Genomic DNA, 14629 nt, shown 5'->3' on the forward strand with positions numbered 1-14629 from the left:
TTTATCTCCCCCAATTAATATACACATACCTCGATCCCTCCAATGTCTCCCTCCACCTGCGGAGATCCTTCTGCCACTCCGCAGGTTGATTTCCTGGGTGTTCCAAGTGATCTGACCTCAATACAGCCGTGTTTGAGGGACAAGGGAAATCCAGGTTCCCCTACTTCTCAGCCATCTTTGATGGTTAGCATTTTTAAGCAATAAAGTATTTGTTAATTAAGATATACACATTGTTTTTGTAGACATAATACTATTGCACACTTTATTAGACTACACTATAGTGTAGTCATAACTTTTATTTTCACTGTGATACCAAAAACTCATTTGAGTTGCTTTATTGAGATACCTGCTTTCTTGTGGTGGTCTGGAACCTAATCAGAAAATCTCTGAGATATCGTTGTATATAGATTTGTCCTTTTACTCTGACTCAGGTGGAGCCCATAGCTCTCTCCTATCTCCAGGTGTAAATCTACATAGAGTCAATCGAGAATGTGAGAAAGCCAGCCTCACACCCAGCCTCAGCCAACCTGAGGCAGTGGGTGGTGGTAGAGGGGCCCTTCTCCTTTGCCTGCTCCTAGCTGCCTGCACAGTTGGGGTAGTGGAGTGTGGCTTGGAGCCATGGCCAACCTATTTTATCTCTCTAGGGCCTCCCAGGTAAGGAGCTGCCCCACCCCCACAGTTCCAGGTGTGGGACACAAACAGGCAATGGCCTCCTCTAGCCCTTTACAAAATAAAACTGGCCCTCACAGCTGGGAGCTGCCCACCCACCCCAGCCCAGTGGGAAGCTCTCCCATGGGCTAGGTAGCCCTGTGCGCATGCTTTGACAAGTGGACCCAGCCCCACCATACCTGCAGCCCTTTACTGGTTCAGGTGGGCCAGGCACTGACAATCCCCTACTCAGCTCCAGAGAGGCACACTCATGGGCAGGTACCTCTCCCCATCCCCACACACCTACTGTGCCGACGTTCTATATTCACAGGAACACAGCAGCGGAGCAACTTGAGCCAAAGATGCTGATGACAGCAAACTCCCAAGCATCAAAGCAGATGCCATGCAGAGCTAGGACCTGAGAAGGCAGTCTCAGACAAGTGGCAGGACTATATACCACACTTGTATGTATTTCTGTGATCTTTGCCTTTTTCAACATTAGACCACTGGTACTGCGTGGGTCCTGGTTAAGCAGGACTTCTTGCCTGTAGGGACCAGGATGCCCAGATCTGTAGGGTAACCAGTATGTCCCTACATGGGTATGAATAGACACTTATAGCACACTTTTATACCTATTTATTGTTTTACTTTGGTAAATATTTAAGGGTTTATCAAAAGTTTTTTTAATGTAAATCAAGATTTTTCTAACGTGAAAAAAATATTGAAATGATTCACTTGACATTTATAGGAATAAAGCATATTTCAAGATACATATATATAAGCATATAAGGATACAGCATGTGCTTTTTAAAATCATGGAATACTTTTAACGCCTTAAAATAATATAATAAATTCCAAGTTCATGCTAAAAACTCTTTTCTATTTTTGTAATCTTTTGGGGTTATGTTAGCTACATTTTAGAAAGAGCATTCATTTGAAACAGGCCAGGAAAGTGATCTAATGACAGAAAGATTCTTGCATTCCTTGTATAATATCTGAAAATTTCCCACAAAAAATAGGGGAACTACACTCATAAAACACAATATGTGTGGCTTCCACATTTACCAGATAAAACTATTATAAACTCACCTCTGCTCTGTGAGGAATGAACCAAAATCCTGGTCCACAGAAGCCAAGCAGCTCTGCCCAGTTGCCCTGCTGGAGTAGGGGGATGTGGGGTCTACCCTGTTGACTCCCTGCAGTAGCCTGTGGTTGCTGGTGGCAGGTACCGCCAGCCCTGGCCTTCCCAGACCAGCACACATAGGAGCAGATGACTGATGTAGCTCCATCTCCAGCACACCAGAGGTCAGCCCACCATCTTTGTTCTCTAGATGCATGTTCCGTTGTCACTCTTCTCACCAGGTCAGCCAGAAAGAAACCACTGTTGATGAAAAGCAAACTGGAAATATTGTTTGCACTTTGGGGAATCCATATGGAATCCATGCAGTCTCTCTCTGAAGCATTAGTTAAGTTGTAATATGTGTGCAGTATGAAATGCTATTCAACTAAAATGCTCTATAAGGATATTGATTGATATGGGGGAAAATTAAGGATACATAAAAAACATTGATAAACTATGATATTTTTCTTGATATAAATATATACATAGCATTTTCATAGAACAGAAGACCAAAAAGACCCAGCCTCTGAAACATGAGTACCTCTGGATGGTGGGGGCTTTCTCCTTTGTTCCTGTCTATGCTATGGTTTTATGGGTTTTGCATCTAACAAATTAATACCTTTGTAATGAGAAAATAATACCTACTATGAAAATGAAAACAACTGCTTATTGAAAGTAAAATTAAAAGGTTATGATGTCCTACTCTTGGATTATATTTCTAACCATTACAATTTTATTCTTTTACATTTGCTAGCATCCCATAACCCCAGAAATAACCTTTGATTTGCAGCAGAATGGTTTGCTTTCAATAGTTGCTTTGAACCCAACACTCGTTGTGAGCTTTGGTTGAGCAGGATTTGCAACACTGAGAAGCAATGTACATGACTATGGGTTCAATGGGTACAATACATGGATTCACCACTCCTTGTGACTCACTCATCAGTAAGAAGAAGGTGGAGTGTTGGTAGAATATGCCTGTATCAAAAAGTAAAGTAAATACATTTACATTAGTTTAATGCAATGTTTCCATTGTCTGGTAAAAACAAAGTCCACATGCATGTATGAACTGCAAAATACAAATTGTACAACTTTCCTGATTCCACCTACAAGTTAAATGCTCTCATATTTGCATTTAAAATGATACTTCAAAATAAAGATCAGGGATGACATTCATGCTAATAATTTAGGTTTTTAATTTGTCCTTCCTTAGAATAATGACATTTTAAAATACTGTGACAAGTCAAGAAAAAGAGTGTGGAAGAAAGGAAAAAGCTTTACATTTTAATACTCTTAACATCACTTTTTTCCTGTTTTTTAAAAAAGGAGCCCTACATTTTCATTTGCATGGGGCTCCAGAAATTATGTAGTTAGTCCTACCAAGAGTTTGGAAAGGTATCCTCCTTGTTCTCCACTGCAATCTTCTCCCATCCCTAAAGTATTCCAGCTGCTTTAGAACATGTCATTGGAATGCCCCACCAACCCCTTACTGAAACAACTAATATCTTCCTGGTCATATCTCTTCATTCTTTGAAGATCTGAATCATAGCTTGTGGTCTTGTTCTACCTTTGTCATATTTTGGTTTCAACATCTACAGAGATGATGCTTCCCACCCCCTGGACTCTCAGTTATGTGATCACCTCAATGGCAGGGAGCTTCTCTGCTTCTTCATCAGCCAAACACCCCCTGTCCCCACTCCTCTTCCCAGAAAACCCTCTCCTCCTACTTGCCCCAACTCATTCTGTCAAGCTCACCTGATGTGTGAGTTTTCTATTGCTGCATAACAAATTACTACAAAATTGGTAAGCTTAAAACAACACATGTTTATAAGCTCAGGGTTTCTGTGGGTCAGGTGTTGGGGCAGGCTTAGCTGGGTCATTTGCTAAGGATCTCAAGGTGTCATCAGGCTTTTTTTCTTATCTAGAGGCTCAACGAGGGAAAAATCTGCTTCCAAGATGACTCAATGTTGGCAGAATTCACTTCCTGGTCCTACAGGACTGGGGCCCTGGCTTCTTGATAGCTGTTGACTAGAGACCACACACTAAGCTCTCAGAAGCCACCCTCACCTTCTACAGGTTCCTGCAGTTCCTTGCCATGTGGACTCGTCCAACTGCTCACTTCATCAAGCAACCATGAGAGTCTCCAGAGTGAATCCACTGGCAAGGCAAAATTTTACATAATGTAACACAAAAACAGGAGTGACATCCCATCAACTGCCTTTGCCATATCCTACTGGTTGGAAGCCAGGCACAAGGCCTACCTTTAACTCAGGGGAGGGAATCACACAAGGACATGACCACCAGGCAGTAGGGATCATGGGGGCTACCCTGGGGTTTGTCTGCCACTCATGGCAAAACTCCCAACATTGGCTTTCCTGCCCTGTGCCAGCATCTAAGCAGCCGAATGTAGCCATAGAGAACCCTCTGTGGTTCTGACAGTCTTACATGACTTCTGTGTGCAGTGTTCCCACTGGGTCCTAAAACTGCCCAACAATTTTAACACATCTCCCAAGGCAATTTTCATTCCTGTTCTCCTCCATCTCCCTCCTTAAACTCCCATACACCCTCCCTCCTTTTCAACCTCAGCTGCTGCCTTTGCCTCTTCCTTCCTTCACTGACTGAATCAACCAGGGTCCAAGAAGGAACTAGAAGCTGAAGACGTAACCGTGGAAACTGGTTACACAAGAGAATGGACATGCTGTGACACTCACCAAAGGCTAACAATTAGCAACAGTGGGAAAATTTCCACCCCACCATAGCTGAGAGCAGAGGAAGAAGTGAGTGCAGAAACCATGGTGGGCCTTTCTGAAAGAAGGTGGAGTGCCAGAAGAGATCCCTCCCAAAGCAGAGTGGAGTGGTAAGAAGTACCAGCTTACCTCTCCCCATCCCTCAATCTCCCAGCAGAGCTTCCTATTGGCCAAACTCAGCAGGAAGATGCTGACCTGGGAGCCCAAGCAGGAGCCAGACACTGAGATTCAAAGCAGAGAACAGTGAAGGTGATGAATGTCTCCGATAGCAAAAGTCCCAGAATTGGCACACTGACAAAACTAGTAGGAATGAGAATAAAATGTCCAGCCTCCCAAGTACACAACAGTTTGCAACCCTACTGGGTACACTGGAACCCACCCACTCTCACCTACTCAGTTGTATTGTTACAATTCTCCTCTCCTGAAGAATTCAGGCCAGCATGGAAACATACTGTGATATCTGCCAACACTATAAAGATACATCTCAGGACTACTGCTCCCAGGAAGACAGAGTAGACCTACTTTTCCCTCTTTCTCTTGATAAATACAATGAAAAACCTGACATTTTGTATAAAACAACCATAAGAAGACTCTGAAAGGTAGAGAGAAGAAAGAAAACTGGTTAGGGACCCAAGAAATGACAGAGCAGTGAGGCCCCTGAATTTTTATTTTGCCTCATATATCCCAGAAAGGGTGCTGAAGAAGTTGGCAACCTGGAAAGACCAACAAGCACAAAGCAAAAAAGTCCCAAGAAAAGCATGCTTTTTTTTTTTTTTTAACATTTATTCATTTTTGAGAGACAGAGAGAGAGAGACACAGCATGAGCAGGAAAGGGGCAGAGAGAGGGAGACACAGAATCCAAAGCAGGCTCCAGGCTCTGAGCTGTCAGCAGAGCCCGACGCGGGGCTCAAACTCACGAACTGCGAGATCATGACCTGATGCCAAAGTCGGACGCTCAACAGACTGAGCCACCCAGGCTCCCCTAAAGCCTACTTTTTCTAACCAAAGGAGTAGTTAAGGTGCAGCTTAGCAGGACAGAAAACTTTTAGGCAGTAACTGCTTTACTGGAGCCAAACACTGCAAACCCATATCCACCCAAGACAGCAAAGGCCAAGTGGGGAGTCTAAACCTCCACCCTCCCCAGGCTGAAATAAAGGACCCAGGCCCCCATCCCTATTGGTGTCAGAGAAGACTTATGGGGATCTGGGATGTTCACCTCTACTGGGTGCTAGGTAGTCCCATCTCCTCCCTACACACCCCTCAACCCCTGTGTAGGCAGAAACCACACACTGGGAACCTAAACTTTACCCCTCCCTGCAATAAAAAGAACCCCTCCCCATCTTTGCTAAGATTTCAGAGGAGGCCAAGTGGAAAGTCAGGACTTTAACCACTGCTTGGCAGTAATGAGGGCACCCCCAATGGTGTCACTAGAAGCCACATAAGAAGTAATATGGTGCTTTACCCCCTTCCAGCCAGGATGGTAGGTGTGGTGTCAGAGGAAGTCAGGCCTTTCTGCTGGTGTGGTGTCAGAGGAAGTCAGCTAAAAGAAACTTTAAATAGGAATACAGAGTTTCATAATACCCAAAATGTTCAATGAAACTCAAAAGGTTTTAATTAAAAAAAATCAACTGTCACAGTGATAACCAGGAAAACCTCAACCTGAAAAAAATAGAAGAAAACATTTAAATAAAAGATGTTAGAATTATCTGACTGAAATTTTTAAAGCAGCCAAAATAAAAACACTTCAACAAGCAATAACAGACACTTGAAGCAAATGGGGGGAAAAGAGAAAATCCCAGCAAAGAAACAGTCTCAGAAAAGAAGAGCCAAATAGAAGTGGAAAAAAAAAAAAAAACAATAGCAAAATTAACACTCAAAGATGAGCTTAACAACAAAATGGAGGGGGGTGGTGAGAAAAGAACTGATGAACTGGAAGACAGAACAACAGAAATACAATCTGATAGAGTTTTAAAAAAATTAACAGAACCTCAGAAACATGTGGGACAATAATAAGATATTTAACATTCATGTAATAAGAATCCCAGAAGAAGAGAAAGACTGTGTAGCTGAAAAAGCATTTAAAGAAATAAGGGCTGAAAACTCCCCAAATTTGGCAAAACACATAAACGTTACAGATCCAAGACACTTAATGATATTAAAAAATGATAAATTCAAAGAAATCCACATCAAGACATAAAATAGACAAACTTCTGAAGACTAAAGAAAGACAAAGAAAAACTCTTGAAACCACTAGCAAATGACAATATACCTAGACAGTAAAAACAATTCAAATGACAGAAGAAGTGGAATATTTTTTGAAGTAATGAAAAAATAAAAACTATTAACCTAGAATCTTCTATCCAGTGAAAATATCCTTCAAGAATGAAGATGAAATCAGACCTTCTTAGATGGACAAAACTGAAAGAACTATCCTAAAAGAATGGCAAAGGGAAGTTATCAAAACATAAAAGGACAGCTAAAGGAAGGAATTCTGGAGCATCAGGAAGGTAAAAAAGAAAAAATGGAAACAAGAAATGGGTAAATACAACATTTTCCTCTCCTCTTGGATCTTCTAAATTATGTTTGATTTTGAAACAAAAATTGTAACACTCTTTGATGTAGTTATAAATCTATGTAGAGGAAATATTTAAGACAACTTTATCACAAATGGAGGAAGTAAAAGGATATAGAGAGGGGTAAGGTTTTTCTAAATTTAACTCAAACTGATAAAATGATAACACTATGACAAGTATTGTATATATAATTTAACACCTAGAGAAACAACTTGAAAAAGCTACAAAAGAGATATATTCAAAAATACAGGAGATAAATCAAAATGGAATTACAAAATAAAACAATTAACCCACATTCCTAACATTAAACTTCCATTGAATATAAATGGTATAAATATAATTAAAAGACAGAGACTGGTAGAGTGGATTATAAAACATGATTCAGCTATGTACAGTCTACAAAAAAATTACTTCAAAAATAATAATATAAGTAGGCTAAAATGTGAAAGAATGGAAAAAGATATTCAAGCATTAATCCAAAGAAAGCACAACTGGCTGTATTAATATAAGATAGACTTCAGAAAAAATATTAGGTGCAAAGAGAGACATTATATAATAATAAGAGTCAATTTACTAAAAAGACATAGAAATCTTAAATATGTATGTACCAAACAACAGAACTGCAAAATATGTGATGCAAAAAACTAATGGAACTGAAAGAAGAAAGACACATGTACAGTTCTATAGTTGGAAATTTCATTTCCCTCTCAGCAATTAATAGAACAACCACACAGAAAATCAACAAGGATATAGACGCAATGAATAACACCATCAACCAATAGGATCTAATTGACACATATGGAATACTCCACCCAACAACAGCAGAACATACTTTTTAAGTGCCCATAGAACATATACCAATGTATACTACATCTTGGACCATAAAACAAACCTCAGAAAATTTATTTTTTTAATATGATTTATTGCCAAATTGGATAACATACAGTGTGTACAGTGTGCTCTTGGTTTTGGGGGTAGATTCCCATGATTCATTGCTTACATACAACACCCAGTGCTCATGCCAACAAGTGCCCTCCTCAATGCCCATCAGCCATTTTCCCCTCTCCCCCCACCATCAACACGCAGTTTGTTCTCTGTATTTAAGAGTCTCTTATGGTTTGCCTCCCTCCCTCTGTTTTTTCCCCTTCCCTTACCCCATGGTCTTATGCTAAGTTTCTCAAGTTCGACATGAGTGAACACATATGATATCTGTCTTTCTCTGACTGACTTATTTCACTTAGCTTAATACCCTCCAATTCCATCCACGTGGCTGCAAATGGCAGGATTTCATTCTTCCTCATTGACAAGTAGTATTCCATTGTATATATTAACCACATCTTCTTTATCCATTCATCAGTTGATGGACATTTAGGTTTTTTCCATAATTTGGTTATTGTTGATAGCGCTGCTGTAAACATTGGGGTACATGTGCCCCTATGAATCAGCACTCCTGTATCCTTTGGATAAATTCCTAGTAGTTCTATTGCTGGGTCATAGGGTAGCTCTATTTTTAATTTTTTGAGGAACCTCCACACTGTTTTCAGAGTGGCTGCACCAGTTTGCATTCCTGCCAACAGTGCAATTGTTCATTTTAGCCACTATGACTGACCAGTGTGAGGTGGTATCTCAGTGTGGTTTTGATTTGTATTTCCCTGATGATAAGTGACATTGAGCATCTTTTCATGTGTCTGTTGGCCATCTGGATGTCTTCTTTGGAAAAGTGTCTATTCATGTCTTCTGCCCATTTCTTCACTGGATTATTTGTTTTTGGGTGTTGACTTTGGTAAATTCCTTACAGATTTTGGATACTAATCCTTTATCCAATATGTCATTTGCAAATATCTTTTCCCATTCTATCAGTTGCCTTTTAGTTTTGTTTATTGTTTCCTTTGTAGTGCAGAAGCTTTTTATCTTCATGAAGTCCCAATAGTTCATTTTTACTTTTAATTCCCTTGCCTTTGGAGATGTGTCAAGCAAGAATTGCTGTGGCTGAGGTCAAATACGTTGTTGCCTGTTTTCTCCTCTAGAGTTTTGATGTTTTCCTGTCTCACATTTAGGTCTTTCATCCATTTTGAGTTTATTTTTGTGTATGGTGTAAGAAAGTGGTCTAGTTTAATTCTTCTGCATGTTGCTATCCAGTTCACCCAGCACCATTGCTAAACAGACTGTCTTTTTACCACTGGATACTCTTTCCTGCTTTGTCAAAGATTAGTTGGCCATACATTTGTGGGTCCAATTCTGGGTTCTCTATTCTATTTCATTGGTCTATGCGTCTGTGTTTGTGCCAATATCATACTGTCTTGATGATTACATCTTTGTAATATAGGCTAAAGCCCGGTACTGTGATGCCTCCCACTTTAGTTTTCTTTTTCAATATTACTTTGGCTATTCAGGGTCTTTTGTGGTTCCATATAAATTTTGGGATTGTTTGTTCTAGCTTTGAGAAGAATGCTGGTGCAATTTTATTGGAATTGCATTGAATGTGTAGATAGATTTGGGTAGTGTTGACATTTTAATAATATTTATTCTTCCAATCCATGAGCATGGAATGTTTTTCCGTTTCTTTGTCTTCTTCAATTTCCTTCATAAGTTTTCTATAGTTTTCAGCATACAGATCTTTTACATCTTTGGTTAGATTTATTCCTAGGTATTTTATGTTCTTGGTGCAATTGTAAATGGGATCAGTTCCTTGATTTCTCTTTCAGGTGCTTCATTATTAGTGTAGAGAAATGCAACCGATTTCTGTACATTGATGTTGTACCCTGAGACTTTGCTGAATTCATGTATCAGTTCTAGTAGCCTTTTGGCCTTCCATGTAGAGTATCATGTTGTCTGTGGAAAGTGAAAATTTGACATCTTCTTTGCCAATTTTGATGCCTTTTATTTCATTTTGTTGTCTAATTGCTGATGCTAGGACTTCCAACACTATGTTAAACAACAGTTGTGAGAGTGGACATCCCTGTCATGTTCCTGATCTCAGGGGGAAAGCTCTCAGTTTTTCCCCATTGAGGATGATATTAGCTGTGGGCTTTTATGATGTTTAGGTATGTTCCTTCTATCCAGAATTTCTTGAGGGTTTTATTAAGAAAGGATGCTGTGGGGTACCTGGGTGGCTCAGTCAGTTAGGCGTCTGACTTTGGCTCAGGTCATGATCTCATGGTTTGTGGGTTTGGGCCCCGCATCAGCCTCTGTGCTGACAGCTCAGAGCCTGGGGCCTGCTTCAGATTCTGTGTCTCCCTCTCTCTTTGCCCTTCCCCCACTCACACTCTGTCTATGTCTCTGAAAAATAAATGTTAAAAAAAGTTGAAAAGAAAGGGTGCTGTATTTTGTCAAATTCTTTTTCTGCATCTATTGACAGGATAAGATTGTACTTATCCTTTCTTTTATCAATGTGATGTATCACATTGATTGATTTGTGAATACTGAACCAGCCCTGCAGCCCAGAAATGAATCCCATTTGATTATGGTGGATAATTCTTCTTATATGCTGTTGAATTCAATTTGTAAGTATCTTGTTGAGAACTTTTGCATCCATGTTCATCAGGGATATTGGCCTGTAACTCTCCTTTTTTGTGGGGTCTCTGTCTGGTTTTGGAATCAAGGTAATGCTGGCTTCATAGAATGAGCCAAAGCTTTCCTTCCGTTTCAATTTTTTGGAAGAGCTTCAGATGGATAAGTATTAACTTTGCTGTAAATGTCTGGTAGAATTCCCTTGGGAAGCCATCTGGCCCAGGACTCTTATTTGATGGGAGATTGTTGATAACTGATTCAATCTCTTCACTAGTTATGGGTCTGTTCAAATTTTCTATTTCTTCCCGTTTGAGTTTCGGCAATGTGTGGGTGTCTAGGAATTTGTCCATTTCTTCCAGATTGTCCAGTTTGTTGACATATAATTTTTCATAGTATTCTCTGATAACTGTTTGTATTTCTGAGGGATTGGTTGTGATAAGTCCATTTTCATTCATGATTTTATCTATTTGTGTTCTCTCTTTTTTCTTTTTGAGAAGTCTGGCTAGGGGTTTATCAATTTTATTTTTTCAAAAAACAAGCTTAGTTTCATTGATCTGTTCTATGGTTTTTTTGGATTCTATATTGTTTATTTCTGCTCTTTATTATTTATCTTCTGCTGGCCTTGGGGTGTCTTTGCTGTTCTGCTCCTAGTTCCTTTAAGTGTGCTGTTAGATTTTGTATTTGGGATTTTTCTTATTTCTTCAGATAGGCCTGGATTGCAATGTATTTTCCTCTTAGGACTGCCTTTGCTGCACCCCAAAGGATTTTGACTGTTGTATTTTCATTTCCATTTGTTTCCATATATTTTTTGAATCTCTTCTTTAATTGCCTGGTTGACTGTTCATTCCTTAGTAGGATGTTCTTTAACCTCCATGCATGTGGAGGTTTTCCACACTTTTTCCTGTTGTTGATTTGAAGTTTCATAGCATTGTGATCTAAAAATGTGCATGGTATGATCTCAATTCTTTTACACTTATTGAGGGCTGTTTTGTGACCTAGTATGTGATCTCTCTTGGAGAATATTCCATGTGCACTTGAGAAGAATGTGTATTCTGCTGCTTTAGGGTGAAAAGTTCTGAATGTATCTGTCAAGTCCATCTGGTCCAGTGCATCATTCAGGATCATTGTTTCTTTATTGATTTTCTGCCTAGATGATCTGTCCATTGTTGTAAGTGTAGTATTAAAATCCCTGCAATTACCACATTCTTACCAATAAGATTGCTTAGGTTTGTGATTGTTTTATATATTGGGGTTCCTCTGAATTGGGTGCATAAACATTTATAATTGTTAGCTCTTCTTGATGAATAGACCCATAATTATGATATAATGCCCTTCATCTCTTGTTACAACTTTTATTTTAAAATCTAGTTTTTCTGATAGAAGTATGGCTACTCTAGCTTTCTTTTGACTTACAAGTATCATGATAGATGGTTTTCCATCCCCTCACTTTCTATATAAAGGTGTCCTCAGATCTAAAATGGGTCTCTCATAGACAGAAAATAGATGGGTCTTGTTTTTTTATCCATTCTTATAACCTATGTCTTTTGATAGGAGCATTTAGTCCACTTACATTCAGTGTTATTATTCAAAGATATGGATTTAGAGTCATTGTGTTATCATGTTGGTTTCATGCTTGTAGTGGTGTCTCTGGTACTTTTTGATCTTTGCAACATTCCACTCACAGAGCCCCCCCTTAGGGTCTGGTTTAGTAGTGATGAACTCCTTCAGTTTTTGTTTGTCTGGGAAAACCTTTAGTTCTCCTTCTATTCTGAATGACAGTGTTGCTTGATAAAGGATTCTTGGCTACATATTTTTCCTATTCAGCACATTGAGTATTTCCTGCCACTCCCTTCTGACCTGCCAAGTTTCAGTAGATAGGTCTGCTACTACCCTTATGTGTCTACCCTTGTAGGTTAAGGCCTGTTTGTCCCTAGCTGCTTTCAGAATTCTCTCTTTATCTTTCTATTTTGCCAGTTTCACTATGATATGTCGTGCAGAAGATCAATTCAAGTTACCACTGAAGGGAGTTCTCTGTGCCTCCTGGATTTCAATGTCCGTTTCCTTCCCTAAACTGGGGAAGTTCTTGGCTATGATTTGTTCAAGTACACTTTCCGCCCCTTTCTCTCTTTCTTCTTCTGGAACTCCTATGATAATAGATATTATGTTTCATTGAATCACTTAGTTCTCTAATTCTCCCCTCGGGTCTAGAATTTTTTTCTCTCTCTCAGCTTTCTCAGTATCATCTTTTTCCATAATTTTATTTTCTACTTCACTTTTTCTCTCCTCTGCCTCTTCAATCCTCACTGTCACTATGTCTAGTTTATTTTACACCTCATTTACAGCATTTTTATTCATCATAACTATTTTTTAGTTCCTTGATCTCTGCAGCAATAGATTCTCTGCTGTCTTCTCTCCTTTTTTCAAGCCTAGTAATTAATTTTATTACTATCATGCTAAATTATTGTTCAGTTAGATTGTTTATGTCTGTTTTCGTCAATTCTTTAGTTGTCATTTCTTCCTGGAATTTCTTTTGAGGAGAATTCTTCTGTTTCATCATTTTGGCTAGTTTTCTGTCCCTTATGTGTTTTAAAAGCTTGTTATGTGTCCTGCACCTGTGAGCACTACTATATTAAAGAGGGGTCATACACTGTCCAGGGCCTGGCCCTTCAGGAGGTGCTTTTTTGGAGTGTGTTCCTTGCTCTCTGTTGTTGTGACTTTGGTTGCTTTATCTCCCTCCCCATAGTGATGTTTTGGACCTTCCATCAGGTGTGCTTTGATTTGTTCATTGAAGTAGCCCTAGAAAAGAAAACAAACAAAACAAAAAACAACAAAAAACAAATAAACAAACAAAAAACAAACAAGCAAAAAACAAAAACAAAAAACAAAACAACCAAAAATAGCAGCTACAACAAACCAATGGGGGGGGGGAGGGGAGTTGAAATAAAAGAAAATTGACCAAGCAGATAAACTATATGGCTTAATCCAGAGAGAGAGAGAGAGAGAGGAAAATAAATAAGGAGATATAGAACAGGTATAAAGAGAATAGATTAAATATGTCTGCTTAAACAAACCAACAATCAGAATAACCAGACTAGAGGGAAGAAATAAGGAAGAAAAAAACATATATATACTATGAATTTTCCAAGAATTAAATCAAAAAATGCAAAACTGCTGGGTGCCTTGGAACTGGTGGCAGTGCTGGTCTGGAGGAGGGGCTGTCTGGTTCATCAGCATCAATACTGCTTCAGTAGATATGCAGTTACCTGGCATGGAGGGGCATGGTTTGGTGTGCACCAGTCCTGCCTCCAGTGTGGGCCCAATGTCCATTCCCTGAAGCCCCACCTTGTTGGTGATAGGGAGAAAAATGGCAACATCCATGGACTGGGTGTCCCAGACCACTCTGTTCAGGCCGTCCTTGCAGTGCCACAGGTGCAAATGAAGCAGTTTGTCCCACTCCACCAACTCCTGCGCCTCCTTGGCTCTTGGCTGGGATTTAAACCCCGATATCTTAAAGGGTCCCCCTGTGCACCCTAGTTTCAGGGAAGTGCCGCTCCATGCCATCAATGTATGGCCTCTGGCTGGTGGGTGCAGGCAGTCTTTGTCCCTTGAACAGTTATATACCTTCTTCCTACAGCACTCCAGGGAGGGTATTGCTTTCTCCCACTGTGGACTGCACCTCTGAACTAGTTACTGAACCAGGAGCTGGCTCCCCTCCTCCGCAGGTGCACAAACGGGGCAGCTGGCACCAGTCCAAAGAAAGCCCCACAGTTAGTAACTGGATCTTTCTCCATCCCAGTCTGTGGTTTTTCTCTTGTCCAGATATTGTCCTTCCACAGCCTCTATTTCTCTTTCCTTTGTCTCTCTGCAGAAGAGGAATCCCTCCCATCAGTGCCTATGCCATCCATTTTATCTCTCCCAGTTCACAATCATGCACCTATGGCCTGCCAGGTTGTCCCCGTGTGTCCCTGGAGACATCTCTGTCACTCTGCAGCCTGGACTCTTGGAATTCAGAGTCCTTTGGCCTCCACATTGCT

The 14629-nt window shown here is 40.0% G+C and overlaps 1 protein-coding gene across 1 annotated transcript in view; it reads right to left on the reverse strand.

Moving 5' to 3' along the window:
- Positions 1–14629, reverse strand: part of OCA2 (OCA2 melanosomal transmembrane protein) — a 516689-nt gene that overhangs the window by 484697 nt on the left and 17363 nt on the right. The window contains exon 2 of the mRNA XM_053888812.1: positions 1738–2029. Coding sequence (XP_053744787.1) covers positions 1738–1985 — 248 coding nt within the window. The 5' untranslated portion in view covers positions 1986–2029. The remainder of the gene's footprint in view (positions 1–1737; positions 2030–14629) is intronic.

The sequence above is a fragment of the Panthera pardus genome, unplaced genomic scaffold (assembly GCF_024362965.1).
Source record: "Panthera pardus isolate Hobbes unplaced genomic scaffold, ASM2436296v1 HiC_scaffold_24, whole genome shotgun sequence".
Taxonomy (NCBI): domain Eukaryota; kingdom Metazoa; phylum Chordata; class Mammalia; order Carnivora; family Felidae; genus Panthera; species Panthera pardus.